Consider the following 27,149-nt stretch of genomic DNA (forward strand, 5'->3'; position numbering starts at 1 on the left):
GGGTAGAAGGAAGGCATGAAAAGAAAGAATGAGTGAAACCCAACATTTTCAGAGTTACAAAGACAAAATTTAGTTGCAACGTTACTACAGATCAATTAATGTCAACATGATGTAAGTGAATAGTTTATACCTTGAGTGAAAAAGGATAAATATCTGGCTATCATGAATATAACATGATCTGAGAATTAAGCCTACGTGCATCACTAGTGAGAATTAAGTTAATCTCAACGAGTGAAGCAGCTTGCTAAAGTAGAATCACTACATTGCATATGTAAATGTTATGATCAATCTTAAGTATGGTGTAAATACTTACCATGCAAGCTTCTCTTGCGTGATGCACTGATGGATCCTTTTCTAGGACTGTTTTATAATCCTCCAGGGCTTCATCTAGTTTTTCTGTTTTTTCATACAGTTCTGCTCTCCTCAGCAGAGCCCTGATATAGTTAGGATCTAGTTCAATCGCTGGAAAATTAAAACAGAGTGATATGTTTTATGGAGTACTTCTATACTCCCTCAAATCAATGATCAAGTAAATACATAAAAACATCAACCATTAACTTCAAGATTTAGCATGCAGTTTTTATTTTTATTTATTAAAATCAAGTGTAGCACCAGTTTAATTTGAGATATTCTTATAGGGGGACTATTTACTACATTTGTAAGGGAAAGAATCAAAGAGGATTCTTTGCATCTGCATTGTCTATACTGGAAGTTTAATTCACACTGTTTTTGCATACTAACTGGAGAATATTAGACAGTATGCAATAATTGCATACATATGGTCAACTTCTCAGATTCATGGAAGCATGGATTTTATGCAAAGTAAGTGCGCAAAATTCTGAGCAGGTATCCCTTGGTACTCATTTCTGTGCTTTATGCATTCTGGAACTTCTCACTGCACTTATGGGATACACAGTAGAAGTCAGCTGGAAGGGACCTGGACTTGGGGTACTCTTTACATTATATATAATAATTATTCTGGAAACTTCAAATATATTGGCTTTGTAATATATTTTTCAGAGTACCATAAACACATGATCTGGAAGATAAAAGGATATCAGTTTTAGACAGAGAGAAGCCCTGAAGATGGAATTTTCTTCATCTAGTGGTATAAGTCAAATGTAACTCCACTGAAGTGTTTCTGAATCTACACTGATAACACACTAAATCTGGCTCAATTCCTATAAATGAATGGTTAGACTAACTCTAGAAACTACCAAAGAAACACTGATTCAATTTGTGCTTTTCCATCTCCTTATTCTCTTGACAGCCATGACTATGATTACAGGGGAAGCTGGGACTGAATGTTAAACAGTTTGCTTCTGTACAACAGTAACCTGCTAATAAGCATTCCCTCAAGACATTTCTCCACCCAGTTTTCAACACAGAAACAAGCAATGAAAAGCCAGGAAAAAAAATGTAATGCAAGCAATGCAGCCCAAAATATTCTCGTAAAACATAGCTGGTTTCTTCTTTTCAGTGGGACAAGGACAATGCTGCAGTCAGCAAGATGCAGAATGGTGTGAACTGCATTGCTATGCTCTAGGTGTTGCATTGCAGTTTGAGAGCCAATCCCCTAGAGACTGTCTAATGATGGTAAAGTTTAAATCTTGTAATATTACACAACTGATTGATTTCCTTTCATCCAATACAGAATTAGCCAAAGCATTAAAAAAAAAAAAATGAAGAAAGCTAAGTGGTACAAATATACTTGTAACACTTATAAAAATGATTATTGTATAAGCATTCAGCCACTGAATTTGTTCTCTGATTGGTAAGACTGGACTTTTCTCTCAGCTGTCATAAAGAGACACACATCCAAGATCAGTCATCTGGGAATTTACATGTGGGTGGATGCAATAGCACACAGCTGAACAGATTTCATCAAGAGGTACCCCGATAAAACTAGGCCACACAAGAGAGCATGAGCTCAGCAATAATGTAAAAGACTTAGACAAAGGGATTTGGTAATGCCTTAATTCTAAGGGACCACATAATTCCTTGCACTTCAAGGTTAAAACTCCTAAGATTTAAAGATCTGGGTTGTGCTTACGAGAGTAGGTGAAGAAAAAAGGGCAGCTTCTAGTATAAAGATTTTGCTACTATCACACTGCAAACACTATTGTTATTTGCAATGGAGAAAGGATATTTCAGACAGTAAAAGCCTGACTTGTAAAGTTAATCTAAGATTCCTGCTCCTTTCACCATCACCTTCCTTGGAGTTATTTTAAAAAATGCTGCATTATGCAGCCCTACTGACTAGCATGATTTCTGAACCAGTGACACTGCACAAGAGCAGCATGTTCAGAATCAGGAAAAAGGATCGTACCTTTACTGCAGTCTGTCAGGGCAGCTTCTGTCTTGTCCTAAAACCAAATCAATAATGTTAATTTTGTTTACTTAATTTCTAGTGATATAACTGAATACATACTTGTAAGTGCCAGCAGGGACTCTAAACATTTAGAGAGAGTAGGATACCCATTAAAACCCTTAGACTTCTCTAGCGTAAAGCTAATACCATACAAGACAGAAAGATACCAGCTTTCTGTGACAGCAGCTAGTGTCAGAGTCATCCTGTGATGTTGAGTCATGTGACTGCATACTCATCTAATTTGCACTCAGCAGCAGCTCCCACAAAGCAGTGTGTAAAAGGCTGAAACACTCTTGCAGGCCTCTATTCAACTGAAGTGTCTACTGCACTTCTCCCCACAACTGGGATCTGGTCCAGCTGCTTGGAGAGTTGAGCTGAAAGGAGAGGCCCACACTTCCCCCATACCATACTCCCAACTCAATCCCTTGCTATCTTCATTCATATACAATGATCTCCCAAAAGCAATGCAGGAGACATCTTCAAGTGAAAAGGACTATATTTTAGTGAACATTTGCTTTGCCTTAACCTGCAATGAGATATGAGAGGGTATGCAATAATGGAAGTAACAGAGACTGAGAATGAGATACAATGCAAGAGAGGATGGCTGCTCAGTGTTTTTTTCCCCCTAAGGCACCAGCTGGTCTTTCAAGAAATGTCTGATTAAAATACCTGGTGAATAAACATATCTATAGTAGGCAGAACTTAAAAAATTACTGACCATAAGCTATTGTGCAGGTCCTTTAAAACAAGGATACTTCACATCTCTAGGCTTAGCCTAACCAAAAGCTGTAATTCTATAAGGAGTTGACACTAATTCTCTATATCCAACTAACTCTTTCCCCGATATACTTTGGCAGTTACTGGTTTAGATCCCCAGTGATGTGAATTATTAACATCTGGATTTTGAGGATATTTTTCTGTTTATATGCTCTGATAACATTCATGCTGGAGAGGATATTGCAGCAGTTGCTTAGAGAATCTCATTTCACAGAAGTAGTCTTGGTGGTTCTATTGAGCAAAACCATTCTGCTAACTTTCTGGCACTTACTATCAGCTATACGACAGAATAATCTTAATATTAGAAACTGTCACAATGTTTTCTATCCCCAAGTCTGTCCCTGTGTGGTGAACAGTCAGGCAAGTTCTCTCTCTGGTATTGTAAACAACTGATGGGGACGAGGAGAAGGAGGGAAAAATGTGTCTCTATTTAGAATACATTTAAAAAGTAACAGAAGGAGATATTGCTTTCTACTATTAAATTCTTGATTCCACTTCTTTAGCAGCCAGTTTATTAAGCAACATACCTATGGCTTGTATAGAAACGGTGTAGAAAATGTGTATGCTTTTCTATGACGCCTTAAACTAGGGATGTTAACTGATATTTAATTGAACAGTCAATGAATCTCATGAATTCTTATCAGTTACTCAACTATTCTATAGTCGCCAGAGTTGACACCGGCAGCGAGTGCGCTGCGGCCCCACTCCTGAGGAGCCCCTTGCCACTCTGCACTGCTGCCTCTGTATCAATTCAATCTGTACTGACTTCCCGAGTCTTTTCATGTAGCTTGTTGTAAAACTAGGCAAGCTTATTCACTGAGTCTTATTTTCAAAATACTTGGAAAGTACATTCACCTGTTTCATTCTTGCAGCAGCTCTGTTTGAAAACAAAACAGACCTGTCTTTCTGGTAGCAGGCTGGGCAAACTTGTACAGCTTTTGTATAGGAGTCTTCTGCTTCCCCATATTCTGAAGATTGAAGAGAGAAAAAAAACCAAAAAAAAAACCATGTTCATTTAATTTGCTGGTAGAATTAGTGAGTGACATATAGCTTAACATCTCTGGAAAAACATTCCTCAATATCTGAAGCAACACCAGTTTTATACTAAAAGCAAGACTCTGTTGCTCTCAGAAAAAGTGTCTTGCTAAATTAATATATGTACCGATGGCAATAGTTTTGTCATTTTAAACCAGCAACTATTACCTAGTTAAAATGCCAAAACCTTGTCCCAATGCTATTATTTCTAGTCTTGTGCCACTTCCAAACTTTATATTTCTCTTTTTAACTTCAAAGAAAATGTAATCTCAACATAAAAACATTTTTTCTTTAAATGAAGCCTCCCCATTACTGATTTAAAAGTCACATGACATCTAGGCTGTGAGAGGTGCTGATAAGCAACTTGATATGATGAGAGATGCTAAACCTATTTAAAGAACAGTTCTTCTCTAGCTAATGCCTTGAAGACACACCTGTACCCAAGCTTAACAGAGCAAGGGGCAAGTGAAGGAAGAAGATGCTTGTTATAAATAACTGTTTACTTTTTGAAAAGTTAAGGACACAGAAGAGTAGTTTTTTTCTCCTCTCCTGTACCTTCCAGCAATACATTTTCCTTACCTATTATGTCACAAAATTTCTATCCTCCAGAATAGAAAGTTTTCTCTAGTGAGCTATGCTGGAAGCAAGCAACCATATCATTCAGCGATGGGCAACTACGTTACTGAGAGGGCCACATGAGTGCCACTGTCATCGCAATTAGACGCAAGATTGAATGCAGAGGGAGCACACGGCTCTCTCAGTCAATGTTGTGTGCAATCAGTATGCATCATTTCACATGCCCTTGCTTTACATACGTGTCATTTTAGTATTTTTTCCTACCAGTGTTACTATGTACACGGAAACCAGCAAATTCTGGCAACCTTGCGCATGGGCAATGGTAAGCCAAATGTCTCGCGGGCCACACATAGAACCCCAAAGGGCCACACACAGCCCACCATTAATCTAATTGTTGGCAAGTATCCATTTCCCTGGGATCATTTCTCTAAGTAAATTTATACTTGCGTTTGGTGTGCATTCCACTAAGTACTTTTTAGTCTCTAGTGTCTATGCTGATGGTTTTGACGGAGGGGAAACGAGATTCAGGGATGGTGAAGTATGTGTATATATAAAAATAAATACACACACAAACACACACACACACACACACACACAGAGCCCCACACCTTTGTGCTTACCACAATATCTAACTGCGGACTTAAGTAATCATTAATTTCAGAATTTATTTTGTTAAAAGAACATTAACCCACCTCCTTCCTTAAACTGCTTGTTTCCTTTTTCCTTTAATGTTGTGCTCTCCTTCCTTCTTTTCTGCAAAAGATCAGAGAACTACACAGTGTCTCACAGTATTTAACAGAAATGAATAAGTAGGTCAGCTGCAGTTCTGTATTACTACGAAATGAAGTCAAATGAAATGAAATCAAATAAGAGTGAAAAGTAACCAGGGAGAATCGGACAGCTACAAAGGTGTTTTTCCTGTATCCTGTTAATTTACTATACAGGCAGTCCCCGGGTTACATGGATCCGACTTACATCGGATCCCTACTTACAAACAGGGTGAGGCAACCCCGCACTAGCTGCTTCCCCCCAGCAGACCAGGGAGACGCGAAGCTAGCACCCCACCCAGCAGACCAGGGAGATGGGGAGCGGCTTTTCTCAGCAGACACCTCAGCTTGAGAATAAAGGACTGAGGGAAGTGAGGTGTGGGAGAATAAAACTGAGCTTTGGAGAAATGTTTGGCTAGAGTGTCCCCTACAATATGTACCAGTTCCGACTTACATACAAATTCAACTTAAGAACAAACCTACAGTCCCTATCTTGTACGTAACCCAGGGACTACCTGTATATATGTTGGCTGTATTGTCACACTGAATAGGGGCATAAAAGGCTACGATATATAAACTAAAATATATACAAAGAACATTTGAAAAATATGTTTATAAAAGTCTGCATTTTGGTATTTACTATTTGCTGCTTCTTTGGGGGCAACAGTATTTTCAGTGCCATTTAATTTCATTCCATTCAAACTGGTGCATAAGACATGCCTAGACAGCAAAATCCTGTAAGTTATAGTTTGAGACATCTTGCCCAGGAAATTTATAATCAGATGGCTGTGAAGCCTGACAAGGAGGGTCCAATATCAAATGCATGCAGAAAGTGCATTTAAAATGTAGCAGAGATAACAGATTAGTCCAAATGTGATACTGTTGTCATGGAATAGATTTATTATGAAAAAGATTCTTTTCTTATGAGCAACTAAATGCTGAAAAACATGTCATTGATACAATTAAAGGCATTTCTTGTCCTAGTAAGCCTACCTTCTCCTTGTTGTATCTCAGTGGTCCCCAACGTTTTGGGACTGCCGGGCGCCTGGGGGCGGGGCCGCTCATGCACTGCGCGTACGGGGGCGGGGTCGCTCACAGGCCACGTGACTGGGGGCGGGGCCAAGCATGCGCCACACGCCCGAGGTCGGCGCCGGCTGCCCAGGTTCCACGGGGCCGGCAAAGGCACGTGCGGTGCCCCCGGGGCCGGGGCCAAGGGTTGGCACGGGTGCACCCGGGGCCAGCCATGCATCCGGGGCTGGCACCTGCAGCATGCCTGGGGGCGGGGTCAGCCCAGATTGCTCCGCGGGCGCACGTAAAGGGCCCGGCGGGCGCCATGGCGCCCGCGGGCACTGGGTTGGGGACCACGGTTGTATCTCTTAGCACTGCTCAAGAGGACTAAACAACCATCAAACTCAAAAGCTGGGAGAAGTTTCCAGTAGATGGTGAAAATGGCAGGTGTTTTCAACCATGAATATTTTTACAGCACTGTTGACATACGTGATTGGCATGAATGCCTTTATCTATCATTGCAAATACAAAAGGATGCAACCAAACCATCTCCAAATGATCACTAAGAAATACTTCACACACAAATATAGCTCATGGAAACAAAAAACAAAATATCATAAGGTAAGGATACAAGACAACTGAGATTCAAGAGACAAAGTGCAGCTCCTTATAATCTGAGGCAAGCGATCATTTTGACCACTGATTTCTCATTCTCACGTGCATGCACACACAAATACACATAGAGTGCTCAAATTGAAAGCTTATAAACTACAACTCATTGAGTGATTTAAAAGCCAATACTGGAGAAAGGAGTAGTTTCCTTCCTTGCAGATTGTGTAAATCGAGGATTAATATATTATCAATATACTGCAGTACATCTCCTTGGAAACAGCTAAATATAGTAGTTAGTGTAGAAAGCTGCATCGTTTCACAGCTGTGCCAAGAAGCAGACTCAAACCCAATAGAAAGAGAGGGGCTCTTTCTACTATCTGCTTTCCCTTGGAAAACAGTTCTCAACCACCAACACTCCAATGATAATCCAAAAGCCACACCAGTTTTCACAGAGCAGACTTAGGGGAACACCATACAGTTTTCAAATCACAAATAAGTTCACACTCATCAATGATGCGTGCTCCCCAATGTTCTACTTTGCCATTTACAAGCCCTGTGCACAGTGAGATACTAAAAGTACTGCTCATCATCCAATCACCTGCATTATCTTTCAAAGGTCCATACTGGAGAAATGCCAGGTATGCACAAGGTCTTGTGCAGCACTCAAGCATGAATGCAAGGTGAACAATTGGGCACTTAAAGTAAGTTGGCACATAACTGTATACAGTAAATCCTTTTCTACTTCAGGACTCGGCTGGCCTATTTAGACAACTACTTCTGAAGGCTGAATCCTGTCGGAAGGGAATGCTAAAGGAACAGCAGCATATGCAAGGTCTTTTCCTGATGTATGGATGCTGAATAGAAGAGAAAGATATATTCTCTACTGTTCATGCTTCTCACAGAGATTTTACAAAAGTCAACAAAGTGCAGGTTGAACTTCTCTAGTTCGGCCAACACTTCCACTACTTACTGGGCTCTTAGAACATAATATAGTGGTAAATTAGAACTAAATAACAGCACAGAACACAGAGTCAGGACTGGTGGCTGTAAACAAACTTTATGGAACAGCAGGAAACTTGGCCATACCCATGGTAAGCGGACATCCAGCTAACTATAATCATGCTGGACCATGGATGTTGCCAGACCATAGACTGCCGGACTAGAGAGGTTAAACCTGTAGTCAGGAATCAGTATATAATAAGCCAACAATATTTGGCTCTAAACTTCACAATTAAAAGGCAATGACCATGCTGGAAAACATGAAGCTGTATGCTTCCTGCTTTTTAAACTGTGCTTCCCGCTCAGATGAGTAACAACTGCAAAGTGACTAGTCATCACATCAAAACTGTTTTGAGTCCCATCAATTTTCTTTCCTTGTAAAGGGAAAAAATTGGTAGTGACTTGTCCTTGGGACACATTTTGCAGAACGTCATCCCACTGCCTTATTTTCAGAGTAAGACTCTAGCAGTTTCAGGGTAGCTTGCTTGCCTGTTCTTCAATCTGTAACAGAAGTGGGTCAGAATGGACTTTCAGAATGCTCTATTTGGGGAAGGGTGGGAAACAGAAGGAGAAAAAAAACCATATCATGACACCTTGTTTTTTCTGAGAGTTTATTAATATGATCACTAAATCAGGTATAACTGTTCTGACTTGCACTCTATTAAGTTATTCATAAAAGAGTAATCCAAAGAAAGCCTATGAACAGGGAAATTTATGAACCATATCAAATTAATTGGACTTCTCAACTTAGAAAAGAGGTGACTAAGAAGGGATATCACAGAAGCCTATAAAATCATGACTGGTGTGGAAAAAGTAAATAAGAAAAAGTTATTTACTTGTTCCTATAAGATAAGAACTAAGGGTCACCAAATGAAATTAATAGGTAACAGGTTTAAAACAAACAAAAGGAAGTTTTTCTTCAAGAAGTGCACAGTCATCCCGTGGAACTCCTTTCCAGAGGATGTTGTGAAGACTAGGACTTTAACAGGGTTCATAAAAGAGCTAGATACATTCATGGAGGTTAGGTCCATCAATGGCTATTAGCCAGAATGGGTAGGAGTGGTGTCCCTAACCTCTGTCTGGAAATGGATGATAAGAGAGGGATCACATGATGATTACCTGTTGTTTTTACTCCCTCTGGGAGTGGCATTGGCCACTGTCGACAGACAGAATACTGGGTTAGATGGACCTTTGGTCTGACCCAGTATGGTCATTCTTATGGTTTTATGTTCTAATATACCAGTGACAGGAATTTTTTTTTTGGATTCATGAACTGAGATTTAAAAGAATAAAAGCCATTAAGGATATTAAGTTACTTCTTACAAACTAATCAACTGATCCTTATGTTATGATCAAAGAAAGCCTCTCACTAAGAAAACTGAAATGGGAACTGAAAAGTAGTTATTATGGTTCAAGTTTTAAAGGCATTAGAATCACAGTCTAAACCGGTGTGGGAATCGGCAAAAGGGAGACTGAAAATTAAGACTGATCCAGAGAAATGGGAAAAAGGTAACTAGGTTTCCTGACAAAAAGAGTATAAAGTCCAAGGGAAAGGCCATCAAAGTAAAGTTGTATGAACTTCACTATTGTTTTTAAACAAAAAACAGATAGATATGCAAAGTAAGCAAGTTTGCTGTTGAAAGAAAACAACTGATGCTTCTTTAATCTATAGGGGTCAGATTTACAGCATGAGAAGCTAAATCCCTACATTTATCCTTCAACTGTCACAGTTAGTAGGCACCTGCCTTGCCAAATTACAATACTCCCCACTCAGCAATACTCTACTTCTTTCACTGAATTCCCTTTGTTTTTTCTTACATATTTTATTGGAGGGATTGCTTTCTCCTTGCTAGTGTACTATACTTGGATCCATTTTTGACAAAGGCACAAAAAGAGCATGTGTTCTGCCTCTCCTCGCTTAGAGGCTATTTATACAATATGAAAATACATCTTTGGGTCTAACGCACTCTCTGGTAAGAACATGAAGAAGTAAATTGCTAACACAGAATGAGATTCTATCAGCAAAGGATATATAAAATACATAGTTTCTCAGCCTCAAATTCTATTTCCTGATTATAAATCAGTATTTAGCAGCTGTCTGCTTCCACCTGCAGTCTTATAAAGTCATTGCTGTGTCATATCCAAGCATCTGAATTTCACCATAGATGTATGGTACACAGGTCAATCACAAGGCTTACTGCAGTTATCAGCAGTGTTCCCTCTAAGATTTTCCATCCATGAGTGAAGCAAGTTTTGTCTTGTGCGCCAATACTGATGTCATGTGAGCTTGTTTGGATGTGTGCCATCGTGGCACCCATCAGTTACTAACAATACATATATTGTTACTGCTAGCTGTGTAACAGGGCAGAAGAAGGGGCAAGAGCTAATGTATCGCACAGTAACTGCCAGCAGTTGCGGTGGCAGCCCCGTCCCTGACTCCACCTAGCACACGGCCCCAGCCATGGGAGCAGCCAACTCACCTTCTGGGTCCAGAATGTTTTGTGCATGACCTTAGAGGGAACACTGGTTATCAGTAATAAGACTTGTTAGAAAATTCTTGAGGCATGGATCTTCTGTTTATTAACAGAATAAATATATTAAGTATCTTTTTCACTGCTCATCTCCTGGATATACTGCTTACAGTCCAGGAATGAGTGGATGAGCTCAGTTCTCCATGCCCATTAAATCCTTGGGTTCTCTGACAAACAATAGGCATGCCTGTTAACGTGAAATGTAGGGGTGATGAAGCAAACCTTCAGACCGGTAAAGAAGACTTTCAAAAAGGAAGCATAATAGCCATTTCACAGCAGCATACAAAAGCTATATAATCTGTATCTTACATCTGTATGCTAAGATTTTCAACTTATTAGCAATCATACTTTCCAGAGAAGTGAAAAGAAACCCCCCTGAAAAATAAGACTAAATAAATCAACTAATCATGCTGGAAAAAAAAAAAAAAAAAAAAAACCTAAGTAGTGACAATAACTTATGAGTGGTGCGTTAATGACTTGGCACTAACAAAATAGGTATTCAATTTACATTTCTTCATCATACATATGAAGCCACATTTATAAACAAAACAAAAAAACCATGCAATTAAATGCCCTATTTTAATTTACAAAATCATGTATTTCATCTTCTGCCTTCCCAAGCCCTGTCTGCCACACTAGAGGATAGACCTTCTAAAAAACCCAAAGGTTATTTCCTTGATTGGAGCACCTGGGCTAATATATCTCCAGCACTGATCTTGGCAAGGGGCTGGCTTTTCTAAGACACATTTAGGCAGGAATACACTAGAGGATAAGTTAGAATTAAGATGTAACAAAATACAGGACTATGCAGCACTTTCAAGACTAACAAGATGGTTTATTAGGTGATGAGCTTTCGTGGGCCAGACCCACTTCCTCAGATCAAATTGCGGAAGAAAATTCCACAATTTGATCTGAGGAAGCGGGTCTGGCCCATGAAAGCTCATCACCTAATAAACCCGTGGTCCCCAACACGGTGCCCACCAGGTGCTTGGGGCTGGCCTGGCCCCGGGCACATGGCGCACGGTGAGCACCGGCCCCGGGACGCTTGCGGGGGGGGGGGGGGGGGGGGAGGAGCGCCGGCCCCGGGCGCGCAGCCCTTGGAGGGGGCACCGCCCTGGGCACATGGCTATGGGGGGGGCCGCCCCCAGGCGCACAAGTGTCCCCGCCCCCTGGCGCCTGGTGGGCGAACGGCCACACCCCCTGGTGCCCGACAACCTCAGAAGGTTGGGGACCACTGTAATAAACCATCTTGTTAGTCTTGAAAGTGCTGCATAGTCCTGTCTTTTGTTTCAGCAAGACCAGACTAACATGGCTACATCTCTATTAGAATTAAGATGTGCAACTCCTGCTATATTAATTGTGTAGCAGGAGTGGAGTACCTTAATCAGAACTTTGGCACCATCCCCACAGCGGGAGGTCAAGAGGAGAAACACTCACATCAACTTCCCTATTTCTTGTGAGAATTAAGGAGTACCAGCATCACTGAGGGCACCCTCAGCATTCAATTTAGCAGGTCCTTACTAGACCCGCTAAATCGAACACCAGAAGATCGACTTCTGGAGCGGCAATCCCCAATATAGATGTTGCTTTAGGTACCTAATTGCCTCGTCCAGTGAAAGCTTAAAGCTGTGTTATTCGACACTCACGAGAAACAGGGTTGTCAGTTAATTGAATGTGCCATACAACAAAGCTTATTGTTCTCCCTCTGCCCCCTACTGGTGGATCTGGCTCCCAGCAGCTCAAGGCAGGCGGAGGGGAAAAAAGGTCAGCATCAGCGGTCAGAAGCCCCGCAACAGCCTGCTGACAGGTGAGAGTCAAGCGTGAGTGCCTGAAGATGCAGCAGTATTGTGGCTGGGGGCAATGCCAGTTAAAGTCCCAGATAACAAAGTTATCGTGATTTCATTTAAACTCATGGCTGTCATAAACAAAGCAAATAAGTGGTGGTTTTTATGGCATGTTGGAGGTGGGAAGGCCTCAGAAAGAAAACAATTGAGAACCCCTGCTCTGAAGAATTTATTCAGAGAGACCAATAACAAAGATAGCACAGCACTGCACATGAGTGTACATGCAAACTTCTCTCATGTTACAGCTGCAAAAAGAGGTATAGGTCCCTATCATTTGAGGAAAAAAGATTCTTCACTAAGCTATCTCCTTTGTGAGCCTGCTGCTTGACAGCAACTATGCTTACTGGGTAATAGTTAACTACTATCAGGGAGCAGCCACCCCACACTCATGACCCGCCGTGAGTGGAGAGCTGCTCCAGCACCACCAGGCCCTGCACGTGAAGTGGCTGGCTCCCAGGCCTGAAAGGGGCCAGGAGCCAGCAACCACTTAACATTTAACCAGATAACTAATTAAACTGGATTTTACATCCCTGGAGAGCAATACTACTCACAAGTACTAGATTACCCTTTCACCAAGTTTCTCAAATACTACAAAAACGTGTTTAGATAATTTTTTTCCCCAGAAACCTGTGGTGCAGTAATTTGATTTCTTCCAGCTACCTCTGTGGTCTTACACAAGAGATTTAAAGACAGATATTGCAACCATTACTTATGCATAGTAGTACTCACTTATGTCATTTGTAGCACCCCTTTAAGGGACACACTGAACTCTACAGCTGGCAGCCTGGCTGTAATCACAGAAGACTATTCAAACAAGAACTAAGTAACAGAGAGCAATGCAGGTATGCTAGGAAGAAGCTCCCTGGGAGAAGCATAAAAGAACAGAGGATAGTCTGACCATCCTCAGAGACTGTGTTTGAGGGCATTAAGTTTGGGAGCTCTGAAATAGCCCTGAAGCAGGATCCTCAGGTGCGGTCCTTATTAACTGTAGAGATGTAAGAAGTTAACTGGTTACCAGGTGAGCAAGCAGCTTACTGGCTTACTTACAAAGTAACCAGTTAACCAGCCTGGTCAGCTGGATCCCGCCTGCAGCTGCAGTGGAGCCAGCTAAAGCAATCTCTCTCCCTTCCACAGCCAGACCAGAGCACACAGCAGGGCCGGAGCAGCTCCCAACCCCAAGGCTGTAGCAGGGCCAGAGCGCGCGGCGAGTCTGGGGCAACAGCGGAGGCCAGAGCAGCCCTCCCTGTTCAGCCGCAGCAGGGCAGGGCCTGGACCAACTACTACTGCCCATGGCTGGAGCAGTCCCTCACCTGTGGGCATGGCTGTGCCATGGCCGTAGCAGCCCCCTGCTACTGCCTGCAGCTGAGGCAGTCCCCTGCCACTGCCTGGAGCCACATTAATAAGGAGCAATCAGTTAATTAGGGATGTTAATTAAAGGGCACATACTACTTTGTTAGTTTGTGTTGGATTCTACTTGCCCAGATCTGTTAAAGTTAATTTAATGATGCTCAATCAGGAACAAGAAGGCAGGTCTGACCCATGCTATCACACTGGCCACAAGGTGGCATAGGGAATTTTGAAAAACTATTTAAGGGCTATCAGAATTATAAAGTTCATACATGCAGTAACCCATTGTTTCAAATACCTGTTAAGAATAAAGTAATAATCTGGGTTTGAAGAATTTACCAACAATTTACAAGACTAAGCCCACTAGTCAGAAAAAACACAGATGAAAATGGGGAAAGGGTGCAGGGACTTATACCTGAATATTGGTCACGGGCCCTGCTTTTTCTTTCCATTCCAGAGGCTAGGTCTAGACTTCAGGCTTCTTTCGGAAGAACTTTTTTCTGGAAGAGATCTTCCGAAAAAACTTCTTCTGAAAGAGAGTGTCCACATACAAAGCACATTGAAAAAGCGATCTGCTTTTTCAAAAGATAGCATCCATTCACTGTGGACGCTATGCGACATTTAAGCTGTGATTATTATGGATGGAGTGGACACCAGGGCACCTGTGCTTCCTTCCTTCCTCTTCTCCAAAAGAACTCCCACTTCCCCGTCCACACACGCCTTTTTCCAAAAGAGCTCTTTCAGAAAAAGGCTTCTTCCTCATACAAAGAGGATTACCAAAGCCGGAAAAAAAAACCCTCTGTTCTTTTGATGTACTTTCAGAAGAACACAATTGCAGTTTGGATGTAACACAGACTCTGTAGTGTAGCCATACCCAGAGCCCCCTAGCTGTTAGAAAAAGTAAGGGTCTCAGATACTCTTAGCATCACTGAGAATCTATTAGTGGCTGTCAGGAAAAAAGAATTCTCTAGAGACTTGTTGATTTAGGCCTTCCTTCTTGGGAATAACTATAGCATATATCTCTACAGCATAGCTCTACCAAACAGAAGCTGCACTACAAGGGAGGTGATTCTTATGATCACTGAAATCTGAACAGCATCAATAAAACTGATTAGAATCTTGTTAATTTCATGCTGCTGCTGAGCATAGCAGAACTACAGCTTACAGGGTTTCTAATAAGTTTGAATTTGCAGAAGCTTTGTCTTAGGCCTCCACGCTTACCAGGGATCATTTTCCACTCATTGCTAATATAAGAAGGGTTTGAGAAATCCATGTAACTACCAAGAACAATATTTTGTTACAGAAATTAAAGTCATAATTTAAAACTGTTTTCACAGAGTTTCTCTATAGAATATTAAAAAAGTTAGTGCCAGTAATGCCAAGCTTGCAATTATGGTGCCAGCATATTACATGTTCCTTCTACTTCATTAATTAAAGCTGGAAGACTAAACAATGCTAGATAAAGTCTCAATCTTTCAGCATTATACCTGTATAACAAAAGAAAGATTATGGTAGAAGCTGTCTCCACTCATACCTCTCTTCGAGGAATCTTTCTAGCTTTTAAAGACATACAGTAACTCCTCACTTAATGTTTTAGTTATGTTCCTGAAAGATTATGTTAATTGAACCCAGTTTTTTCATAAGAATTAAAGAAAAGAAAAAGGGGGATTAAGTCCGAAGGAAATTTTTTTTGCCAAACAAAAGGCATTATATACATAAACAGCATGGCTCCTTCTACACTGGCATGATTTTCTGGAAATGCTTTTAACGGAAAAGTTTCCGTTAAAAGCATTTTCGGAAAAGTGCATCTAGATTAGCAGGACGCTTTTCCGCAAAAGCACTTTTTGCGGAAAAGCATCCGTGGCCAATCTAGACGCGCTTTTCCGCAAAAAAGCCCTGATCACCATTTTTGCGATTGGGGCCTTTTTGCGGAAAAGAAATCTCTGCTGTCTACACTGGCCCTTTTGTGCAAGTCTTCCGGAAAAAGACTTTTGCCCGAATGGGAGCAGCATAGTATTTCCGCAAAAGCACTGACAATCTTACATGAGCTTTTGCGGAAATTCAAGCGGCCAGTGTAGACAGCTGGCAAGTTTTTCCCGCAAAAGCAGATGATTTTGCGGAAAAACTTGCCAGTCTAGACACAGCCCATAAGTATAAACAATTTAATGCAAGTTTTAAACAAAAAATATTGCAGGGCTGTGCTCCTCCCTGCTCTGTGCATGTAGGGGCAGAGATGCAGCTCATTAGTAGGTGGAACGTGGATATCCAGCTGAGGATGCTGTCCCAGGAAGGAACTTGGCCCATGAAAATTTCATAGCACCTGAACAGCCAAACACCACTGTGGGACCCTAGGAAAAGCAGCATGGAAGAGAAGGGAAGAGGTCAAAGTGCCCTACTCCTGCTGCAACTGCAGGCAGTTCTTGGGGTTGGATACTGCCAGCTGAGCCTAATGGATGACCCTGGTACCTCCTCTAAGAAAGGTGCTATGCCTTACTCCAGGGGCGGGGAACCTCAGGCCCGGATGTGGCCCTTGGCTTGCCTAGAACCAGCCCCTGACACTCAGGGCCACCCTCAGCGTTTGGGAACCTGCGTAGGTGCTCCAGTCACTCCATGGCACTGAAGCACACAAAATCTACTAGGCTGGGTCTCCCTAGGCTCTGGTATGCAAGGGGAATGTGGGGAGTGTCTTTGAGGGCCATAGCAAGGGTTTTTTTCCCACTTCTCACTTGTGTGCAGCCCACAACTGATTTTTCTCTGGGTCAGCAGCCCCTGACTCAGAAAAGGATCCCCATCCCTGGACAGGGGAAATGCCTTCCCTGCTACGCCTCCAGCAATCACCTAGGTGTTCTGTACACAGGCTGCCCGGGGAAAGAGAACTATCCCACCCCGCAGTAGGTTGGAGCCAGGTCAGAAGTGCCTCTTTATGGCCGCTACAGCTGCAATGGGCACAACTGGGGAAGGGCTGCCTGTCCCCTGGGTGGGACAGGTTCAGGTTTGTCTACCCCCAGCACTCCCCAGCTAGAGTGAAGAGTATCACTAACAGTGCCCTTTCCCCGGCTCCTTGATGAAAGGGTACAGCCAGCAGAGTTCCCATATGAATCGGGGGGGGGGGGGGGGGGGGGCGCTTCAGTTTGCATCCTCCCTTTCCTACAGGGCACATGGTGGGTGGAATGCTCACGGCTAGAGCAGTCCTGGATGAGGGGAAGGGGTACCCCCAGCCAGCCCTGATTTTGTCTCTTTTCTGTATGGTTTTATAAGAAACAGTCCCACTCCAGGCACATGACATTGTCCTGGCACAATCAAACCCTTACCTTGCTTTAAATTATGATAAGAGGAAGCAGTGTATCAAATTTGGGGGTCCTAGCTCTCACTGCTTAGGAATTCTTCAACAAACAGACTCAGAGATGGACAGGTAGGCAGATATTTCTAAATACATAGATAAATAAGAACATAAGAATGCCCATCAGACCAAAGGTCCATCTAGCCCTCGTGTCCAGTTTTTCGACAGTGGCCAATGCCAAGTGCAGGGACATAACATCTAAACAACACAAATTGGGAGGACGTTAAATGAAGAGTCACTAGTATTTTGCACTACTGTAGCACCTTTTGTTAGACAATGTCAAAGTAGATGGCAAATAATAACATTCCCAATGCTCATTCTAGAGATGGAAAAAATGGAAACAAGAAGGGTAAAGTGATTTGCCCAAATCTGGAGAGGAAATCATTTGAGGAACTCCTGAATCCCAACCCTGTTCTCCAGCCACTAGACTTAGCTTCTTCCTACTGGTTAATTTCTATTATTCATTTTTTACTAGAAATTAGGTATTCATTATAGGAACTTTCAAACAGCCTTCAAACTATATTATTAAATTATTTGTACTGTGCCTGGAAGCCTAATAATCAAATTGGATTCCGACCCCTACCACTGTGCTAGGCATTAAAAAAACAAGAACGAGAGTAAAAAATATATCACCATTGTCTCCATCAGAGGTGGGCAAAATACAACTCACTGGCTGCATCTGGCCCACTCAGCTGATTAGCAGGCAGTATATGTTCAGCTGCCCCTCCCTGCATTTTGCTCAGTCCTGTAGCTGAGCTGCTCCCAAGATCCTCCTGCTAGCTGTGCAGAGAAGGAAAAAGAGGAGTGTTGAAGTCAGGGTTTCCCCTGCCTCTGTACCCCATCTCTGCAAAGCAGGGTTTGGGGAGAGGGAAACACACTCCAGTCTGAAGTATGACGAGTGACTGAGAAGCATGTCTGTCTTAAGAGGCAGTGCTCTGTTCCTAAGATTTCTCCACCAGCCAGGTCTCTCTGGGCACATCTACACAGCAGGGCTAAAGCCGAAATATGATACGCTACTTAAGCTACACAACTGACCATCGCTCAAGATGAAATAGTGCCAAAAAGTGAAATAAGCTATCTACACAGCAGGAAGTCTGAGAAAGAGCACTCTTCCTCTGACTTCCCTTACTCCTTGTAAAATAAGAGTTACAGGAGTTGGAACAAGAAGTCCTCCAGCTCACCATTATGTCGAAATAACTGCTTGCAGTGTAGATGCAAACTATGTTATTTCGGAATAATGTCAGTTATTCTGAAATAACGCTGTTGTGTAGATGTACCCACTCACACACAAATACACTCTTTCCATCCCCCAATATTAGGGATGTTAAATTGCAGTTATCTGACTAATCAATTTGTACTGATTACACGATTAGCCAATAAGCACCATTCTGCAGAGCCACAGTGGGGGTAATCATGCTATTTTTTTTTTTTTTGCAGTGTTTCTTTCTACCCAGTCAGTGATTAGAGAATAGTCTTAAACAGCAAAAACAGTGAAACTGCTGTCAAATATACAAAGTAAAATGAAAAAGCAAAACAGTCTTGTAGTTATAATGGGCTTAGTTATTACTTATAGCAAAAAAAGATTAAAAAAATTCACACAGAAAGCAGAAGCAAAATGAAGGACAATGTAGCACTTAAAAAAAAAAGCACACAGAAAGCATTTTTTTTTCAGCTGACATTGTCCCTTTAGGGTATTCTTCATAATACAAAAAAAGTTAAGTGAATTAACTTGCCAGTTTCTTTTTAAAAGCATTAAAAGTAGCATTCATAAATTTAATTTGCACATTGAATGTAAAAAAAGAGAAAATGTTTAGAATTTTAAAAATTGTTAATACATTAAAACAGATAATCTCAAAAAAGGTTACCTGTTTTTCTTCCTCTGGCATGTTTTTTTCCAGTTCTAATAAGTATTCTTCATCTAAATCTGCATGCTTCTCCTGTTCCATATCTGATTCCTTTACCTCAAAGGAGTCCTTACAGTCATGAAAGCACTCCTCTGCTGCTCCAGCCTCTTTGGCAGAAGAATGCCTGTCTCCCTGGTCCAGGTTTCTTTGAAAATGTCCATCTTTGAAACCAACTGTCAAAGGACTGGTGCTCTCTGATGATTTCTGATCAGAAAGCTTTAAGCCACGGAGCAATTCTTCAGGTGGACTGGATTCTTCATTCATTTTGGGATCTCATAAAGGATTAAGCTTTTGAAAATAAAGGAGAAATAATAATCCTCAGTACGTAGAGTACACATTTTCAAAGTACTTCATGAATTACAGTTTACCCTTACACTGCCCATCTCTTGGGTACGTACAGACAAAGAACTGATACATAGCACTGAAATTACTATCACTTGCCCAAAGCAATCCTGTCAACACTTATACACTGAACAACTTTGCTTACAACAGTGCCACTTGCCTCTACTCCCATAGTTAAATTTGTGCATGGGCGGTAAGTGCTCACCACAGTGGGCCCTAGCTCATCACTGCATTGTGACAACTCCCTTGCATACGCAGCAGTTACTCACGCCTCCTCTCTCTCTTCATCACCATCCCTGGATGCCTACCGACCCTGCAGACAGGATCATCACGCCTCACCCAAGCCAGGCTTCCCTACCCATTCTCACACAGATCCACTGATGCAGCAGCCCCACACTTACCCCTGCTCCCAAGCCCCAAACACCCCCACATCAGCATGCCTCTGACCTGCCATCCCCCACAGCCCCTACATCAATTTCCTTCCCAGTCGCCCTCCACTTTCTCCAGGCAATCCCAGAACAGCGTTGACCACGCTCCTCATCCTTGGGCCCCTCAGTCACCCCAGATCAGCACCCCCCCCCACACACACACTTGCCAATACCCCCGACAGCCAGGCACCCCAGATCAGCAGCCCCAACACTTGCCCCAAGTCCAGGTCCCCCGCCCCATGAGCTCAGTCCCCAGGAACGCTGCGAGGTGATGCGGGCAGCGCCCCGTGCCCATACAGCTGGCAGGGAGGGGTACCCCCAGCACAAACCGGCTTCGCTACAACCCCTACTGCCGAGTTCGACTGACGTCCCCTCTAATCACTGACCCTCCGCGCCCATCACTTCCTGCCGCGCCCGGCCAATAGATGTTCACGGGCGGGGCGGGGCTTGCTGGGACGGAAGTCCTGTGACGATACCTGTGACCTAACAATTACTTCCGTGGCAGGGAGGAAGGAGTAAGCGGGAGGGGTTCTTGCTGTCTGAAAGCGGACGAGGAAGAGGCGTAGGGGCCCGTGACGTCACCCAATGTAGCCATCCCAGTTGAGCGCGACTGGGAATTTCCGTCCGGAACGTGTCAGGGCCGCCATCTCGGATTCGCACAGGTGGCGGCCATCTTGTGTTACGGCAAACCGTGTGTTGGCGCGAAGGGCGTGTGCGGTGGTCACGAGTCTCTCTCGTGCCCGCCTGCCTTTGCTGCCACGATCCAACTGCGGGACTCGTGGCCTGCCCTGGCAACCCCCAGCCTTCGCAAAAAGGCAGAACACGCCCCTAGCTCTAGCGACCGCCCAGTGTTAATTCACCTCAGGGCTAGTGTACGTGTCTTTGGGAGGCCCTCAGGGCAAGCGCAAACTTCTGCAGAACCACGTGGCCAGGGAGCGCACTTCTCCGAAAACTAACTGCCTCAGAGCTGCAGCTTTCCAGCACTGACCCTCGCGAGCAGTTAACCCCTGGGGTTGCCAGATGGTTTAAAAAAAACGGACAAAAATGTTTCAAGGAAAAATAAAAGCCACCGGGGAAAATTTGTGGAGGGAGAAGAAGGGAAAAAAAGAGCTGTGTGGCGGTGCTGTCCCTTGGAAACACTGCCTCAGTGTTTCAAAGTGGCAGCACCACACAGACGATCCCTGGATCCAGCACATCATTTCCCCGGAACCCGGGATCACCTAGGGAGTCTCTAGCTGCCTCCGGGTTCTAGGAAATGCTGTGCGGAACTATGGTCAGCTCAGGACTCCTAGGCTCCATGTGGCATTTCAAATTGGCAGCGGGGTCAGCGGGGGACTCTCTGTGCTGTACTGCCACTTTGCAATACACAAGAGCTGCCCCTGGGGACTCTTGTACATTTCAAAGCTGGCATACTGCCTGCAGCCTGGAGTCAGCTGGACTTCCTGCTGGCCCCAGGCTGCACCTGGCATTTCACATTCCTGCTGGGGCACTTGTACATTTCAAAGGAGGAAGTGCCTATTGACTAATTGAGTAGTCGATGGAAATTCTATCAACTAGTAAAATAACCAATAGTTAACATCTCTAGGACAAATGATGAAAAACAGGATCAAGGGGTGCAGGTCAAAGGTTTAAAACAAGGGAGCAGATGGGGACACTGAGCAGAGAACTTCAGACAGTGCCCACTGCTCTTTGAAGCTGTCCAAGGAAACAGTAGACGCCGCCCAGAGGAACTCTACCTGGATTGTGAAACTAGGGAGGAACAGAAGGAGGTCCCACAGTTGCAGAGCACCCCCGCATCCAACATTCTCCTCCTGGTATTATATATAACAGATTTTGCCAGAGGCAAGAGTAGGTTGCTGAGAAGGTCTTGTGACTTTGTGGGGCCATGGATGGGGAGTACGTGAATAAAAAGGTGAGGGGAAAAGTGTAGCCAGAACCTCAGCAAGAGGTCTTGAAGGAGCCAAAAGAGGGGCTGCAACCTGATGCATTCCAGATATGCATGTGCCAGGTTTTCCCTCACACCTCAAACGTGGCAGGCATCTGGGTTGGGGGTGAACTGTGCCAGGTGCATGCCCGTGCTCACAGCTTCAAGGAGAAGCCGCCAACTGATGACTCAGTTGGGCTGTGGGATTAAGGTGGAATAAACATTGGCCCATCTAGGTTCCTCACCCTAAACAAATCTTAGATAGTCCATCCATATGGTGTCGGGGTGGGACACGAGGGTAAGGAAATGTAACGTGTGGATCACAAGCGTGTACAGGTGGTCTCTGGGCGCAGTTCAGAAATAGACTGGTTGCAGATCCTGTAGCTGGCTGGGGATCCAAGGATGGCAAGGTTGGGGTGGGGGGGACACGTAACAGGGACCCGAGAAAAAGGGAGGACGTTTTTGCAGTGAGGGGGGCAGGGCGTACTCTCTCACAGGGCTTGCTGCAGAAAATCGAGAATGGGCTGCAACAAGGTCACCTTCACTTGAATCATGGGCAGGGGGGTTTAAAGGGTGGAAAGCTCCATGCACCAAGCGAGCACACGGGGATCCTCCCAATCCCCCCTGTCGTAGTCCAAGAGATCTCCGACTTTGGTGGTTTCTGCCAGAATCAACCTCAGGTGCACCGAGGGAGACTCCACCACCTGAACGCACAAGGCTGGATTGTGAAGCACAGGCTCCACGAGGAGGTCTGATCCCTCGGTGGCCACAATGAACCTGGTCGCTGCACACAGCTTCCAGGTCTGAACGAGTTCCTGGTAGAACTCTGGTAGCTCTGAGAGGTCTCCCCTGCAGAGACCCAGCGCAGTCCTGGCCAGAAGAACTCCAAGGCTATCCTCTAGAGCCGGGCCAGGACCTTTGGGGCCAGGCTCAGGGTGTTGAGCCAGTGTCAGAATATGGACAGGACTAGTTGGTTCAGCACCAGCACCTACCTCTGCAGGGAGAGACACTGGAGCAGTCCTGTCCATCTCCACAGCCACTCAGCCACCCTGGCCTCCAAACCCTGCCAGTTCTCCTGCGGGGAGAGATGTGTGGCGGATAGAAAAATGCCAAGATAAAGCAGTGGACCCACGCTCCATCTGACGACCTGAAGCATGGGTGGGAGGGAGCCTGCCTGCCACCCATCCCCAACCATTAGGCCAGAGCTCTTGACCCAGTTGACCTGGACGGGGGAGGCCACCAAGTAGACAGCTTGGCAGGACTCCACCTGCACCAGGTCGCCCAGGTCCTAGACCATAAGGAGTACATCATGGGCATACGCTGACAGGATGAGCCGCAGCTCTAATTCTTGGAGCACCAACCCCGTCAACCTGTGGTGGAGGAGTCAGAGGAAGGGCTTGATCGCCATAGCGTACAGCTGGCCCAACACCGGATACCCCTGGCATACTCCCCACCCGAAGCTGACCAGCTCAGTCATGGTCCAGTTGAGCCTGACCAAACACTGCAAGGAGGCGAACAGCACTGGAGAAAGCCCACAAAAGAGGGAAAGGCTGTCAGTCATCCCTGCACACACATTCCCTGAGGCCGTGCCCTCCTCTGTGAGCGGCGACCAGAACAGTCTGCGACCCACAGAAGGGGGATGTCCTGGGTGCAAGGCCATGTATAGGTTCCATAGCATGCCCTGTCTCACAGGGGCCTCGATGTGCCCAAAGGACCATGCTGCCCAATTTCACACCCTCTCCCCCCCACACACACCACAGACAGGCAGGCAAGGGAAGTGTCCGTCCATAGTGGGATCCCCTCATGGGATGCAGAGGAGCCGGGAGCAGCCTGGCCCTCCCTGGGGTCTGCACACATAGCTGTGGCTCGCTGTGCTGTCTGTGGGAGTGACAACTGCCTTGCACGTGCAGGCACGCCTGTGTGTTTTGTGCAGCACTCCTGGGTGTGTTTGGGGTCGTGCCTGTATCCTTGTGGCTAGCCTGCTTCCAACCGGGAGCACCCTCTCTCTCCCCGGGGGGCAGGACGTGTGTGCCCTCCCCTGAGCCTGATATCAGGATCCCAGACGTGTTCAGGGGCTGCCTGTTGTGTCTGCGTGCCACACTCTCCCGCTGCATGTGGTTGCACGTGCACAGACTGCAACACCATGTGCAGCCCGAGCAACACTCACCCCCTGCTCCCTGTGTGCCCGCCTCCTCCACCCTGTGTGTGTGTGACAGCTCACCTGAAGATCCCTCCCAGACATCCAAGGAGGCCTGGAAGACGTCCTGGCTGACAGTGACCAGCTTGAGGAACAGGGTCACAATCTCTGATTCCTGCTCCTCTTCCTCTGGCTGGGGCTGGCCCTGGCCCTCCAGCTCGTCCTCAGGGGCGACCTCTGGGCAGATGACAACTGGGGTTTCCTGCCCTGAGCCCACCATGCTGGGTGGGGAAGCTGTTTCTCCATGCCCTAAGACGTGGTGGAGGTCAGTATAGTAGGGGCAGGTGTGGGGTCTTGCCCCTGAGCATGCACTGCACTTAGTGGCCCTCACATACCCTGACAGAGCTCCTTCACCTCTCTCCGGACCTGCTCCATGGTCCAGGCAGGGTGACCTCACTCCATCAGGGATACGGCCATCATTGAAAAAATCTCGGCGTTCTGCCGCTTGGCTCAGGGATCTTGGAGCGACTCTTCCTCGCCCCACAATTTGAGGAGGGTTGCTATCTCAGACCCGGATCAAGTGGAAGCATTGGTCCCCCTGGGGGGGATCCTGGGACCCCTGCGGCTGCTCCCTGGAAGGTCATGGGGAGCCTCAGGGGGTTTCCGGATCTGTCATGTGTGGCAATCCAGTGGCAAGAGAGAACCGCACGGTGAGGGACCTGCTCTCTGGCTGGCTTCCTGCCACAAGGCTTTTCCAGGGTGCCTGCAGCTTTAAGGGGGGCCACCAGACAGGAACTATAGAGTTCTGATTACCTTGGACGGAGTGGCCACCAAGGCACCTTTTTTTTTCCTGGAGGCCAATTCTTGCTCAAAAACTCCTGTTGCCCATCCACACACACCATTTTGCACAAGAACTCTTGCACAAAAAGGAGTTATTCCTTGTAGAATGAGGAATACCTACACTGGAAAAAACCCTCTGTTCTTTTATTTTACTTGCGCAAAAACATGCTTTTTGTGTGTATTGTAAGATCTATCTCTGGGACCACAGGGTGGTAGACTCAAGCACTCCCCAGCCCCCACTCAGGCAGTGCCCTGGCAGCCAACACCAGTTGCTCCAGGGATGGGAGCTGATGCCTGCATTAGAAAGACAGGAGCTAAGGGACACCTGAAGGTAGTGATGGGGGTTCTGGAGTGGCTTAGAGTATGATCGATAGGATACTTGCTGGGGGAGCTCAGGGTGGTTGGTTCCAGTCCTGTCCTCCACCTTGGGAGAAACCAGACATCCAACATGGGATAAGGGACCCCCCCCCCCCAAGGTAGGGAGGTGGTGTGGGTCCTTGAGTGAACTAGGGGATACAGCATTTGCTGGGGGGCAGCCAATACCAATTGTCCCAGGGATGGAGCTGGCTCCAGCATTAGGAAGGCAGGATAAGGGACACCCCAGCAGTGGGGTGGGTTCTGGAGTGGATTAGGTGATAGGGCACTTATTTGGAGAACACAGGGTGGTGGGCTCATTCACTCAGTAACACTTTGCAAACCACATCTGCCCTGTTTCTTTTAAGATACTTTCTCTGATGCAACCTCTTTAACATAGTCTGTGGAGGGCCATCAAGATCTCTGCTGTTCAATACAATGCACAAAAAGTAGTCTGTTACAATTTGGATTCAATCTTAACGTTTCACTGACAACCCCTTTTTCAACATTTCTTCTTACTTTCCCATTGACCAGTTGCAAGGAGTTAATCTCTGCTCTCAGGATGAGAGAGGGGGTGGGGATGGTCGGTGTGGTGCCTGTGAATATAGACAAAAGAAATTCCAGCCAGGGCTGGAAAATCCCTTTACAGGAAGTGATGTCACACTTCTCAAAAGGGATATCACCTTGGCAGACATTTCCCTGCTCAGGGCAAGCAAGAAAACCAGGGCACAACTTCTCCAGGCTTGTGGCTTTCACCCTGCTTAGTATGCAGCTCACCTATGTTCCGCTTTAGTTCCTGCATAAGGGATTGATGAATGATACGGGCTAGTGTCCTACAACAGGGGTCTTGAGGCTCCCACAGTTCCTGTGCTCCTGTTTTGTGTATGCATGTGGCATGTAATCACAGACCCCCTAACCTTAGCCCAGCTCCTCTGCCATCCCTAAACAAGTCAGCACCTCTGAAGCCCCCTCTGCAGGATCCTAAATTCTTCTCCTCCAACCTCCTCCAAACTGTGAATCTGCATCAGTACTTCAGGGGCCACTGTCACCATGTGCAAGAATGCCACAGGAGAGACAAGCATTGCCCATCAGTGTATTTTTGGATCTTCTCACAATTGTTCATATCAGAGATACAGATCATGTTCACTTTTTCCTGTTTCCACTCTTCATTTCTGTCTTTTGTGTTGCCATGTAGCTATGACAGTGGAGATGTTTGGTAAATACCAACATTGCTTGGGAATATGATTATCAGGAATATACCAGCTACACAGAGACTGCATTGCAGTGATGTTTTGCACAACATACTTTGTACCACACAGCCTGATCCAAAATCTACTGAAATTAGGAGGAATCATTTCAGTAGTTTCATCAGACTTTAGATTGGGCCAGGAATGGGCAGTAATTTTTTATGGAAGGCCACTCTCAGAATTTGGAAAGGGGTTGAAGGTCTCACTCTTCCATGATATGAATGGAGGAGGCGCGTGGGTCTGGGATGGAGCTTGGGTGAAGAAGGGAGCTTGGGGTAAGGGATTGGCATGCAGGAGGAAGTGTGGGGCCCGGGAGGGAGTTTGGGTGAAGGAGGAGGTTGTGATCTGGGGCACTGGACTGGTGTGTAGGGGTTTGGTTTGTGATCTAGAGCAGGAGATTTGGGTGCAGGGTTTTGGATTATGACCTAGTGCAAGAGATTGGGGTGCCTGATCTGGGAGGGGACCTGGGCTCAGGTGGGGAGCAGAGGGTTTGGGTTATGTGAAGTACAGGAGTAGGAGTGGGGGGCAGAGCGTTGTGAAAGGGAGGGGCCAGGGTGCCAGAGGCAGGCTCTGGGCAGGAGACTTACCTGGGTGACTCCTGGTCATCACCCCAGCACATTTCTCAGGCAGGCACTTGCTCCACCCCGCACAGACTGAAGGGCCATGTGTGTGTGAATAACTATGAGCTAGAGGGGAGGGGACATGATGTTTCATATGCTGCCTGTTATTCAAACACGCAGCTCCCACTGCCCAGTTTCTGGCTAGA

At 45.4% G+C, this 27,149-nt stretch overlaps 1 protein-coding gene across 5 annotated transcripts in view; it reads right to left on the reverse strand.

Moving 5' to 3' along the window:
• TTC1 (tetratricopeptide repeat domain 1) overlaps positions 1–20,420 on the reverse strand; it is a 92,333-nt gene extending 71,913 nt beyond the window's left edge. For 3 of the 5 annotated variants that reach the window (XM_025178503.2, XM_025178504.2, XM_006137151.4), the window contains exons 1-6: positions 20,098–20,261; positions 19,073–19,399; positions 5,452–5,512; positions 4,004–4,116; positions 2,330–2,366; positions 314–462 (exon numbers count right to left, since the gene is read on the reverse strand). In XM_025178503.2, the coding sequence (XP_025034288.2) occupies positions 314–462; positions 2,330–2,366; positions 4,004–4,116; positions 5,452–5,512; positions 19,073–19,375 (663 nt within the window). In that variant the 5' untranslated portion in view covers positions 19,376–19,399; positions 20,098–20,261. Of the gene's footprint in view, positions 1–313; positions 463–2,329; positions 2,367–4,003; positions 4,117–5,451; positions 5,513–19,072; positions 19,400–20,097 lie in introns of all 5 variants that reach the window. The other 2 variants (XM_006137152.4, XM_006137153.4) reach the window with 2 other exon arrangements.
• Between the last annotated feature and the right edge of the window lie 6,729 nt (positions 20,421–27,149).

The sequence above is a fragment of the Pelodiscus sinensis genome, chromosome 17 (genome assembly GCF_049634645.1).
Source record: "Pelodiscus sinensis isolate JC-2024 chromosome 17, ASM4963464v1, whole genome shotgun sequence".
Taxonomy (NCBI): domain Eukaryota; kingdom Metazoa; phylum Chordata; order Testudines; family Trionychidae; genus Pelodiscus; species Pelodiscus sinensis.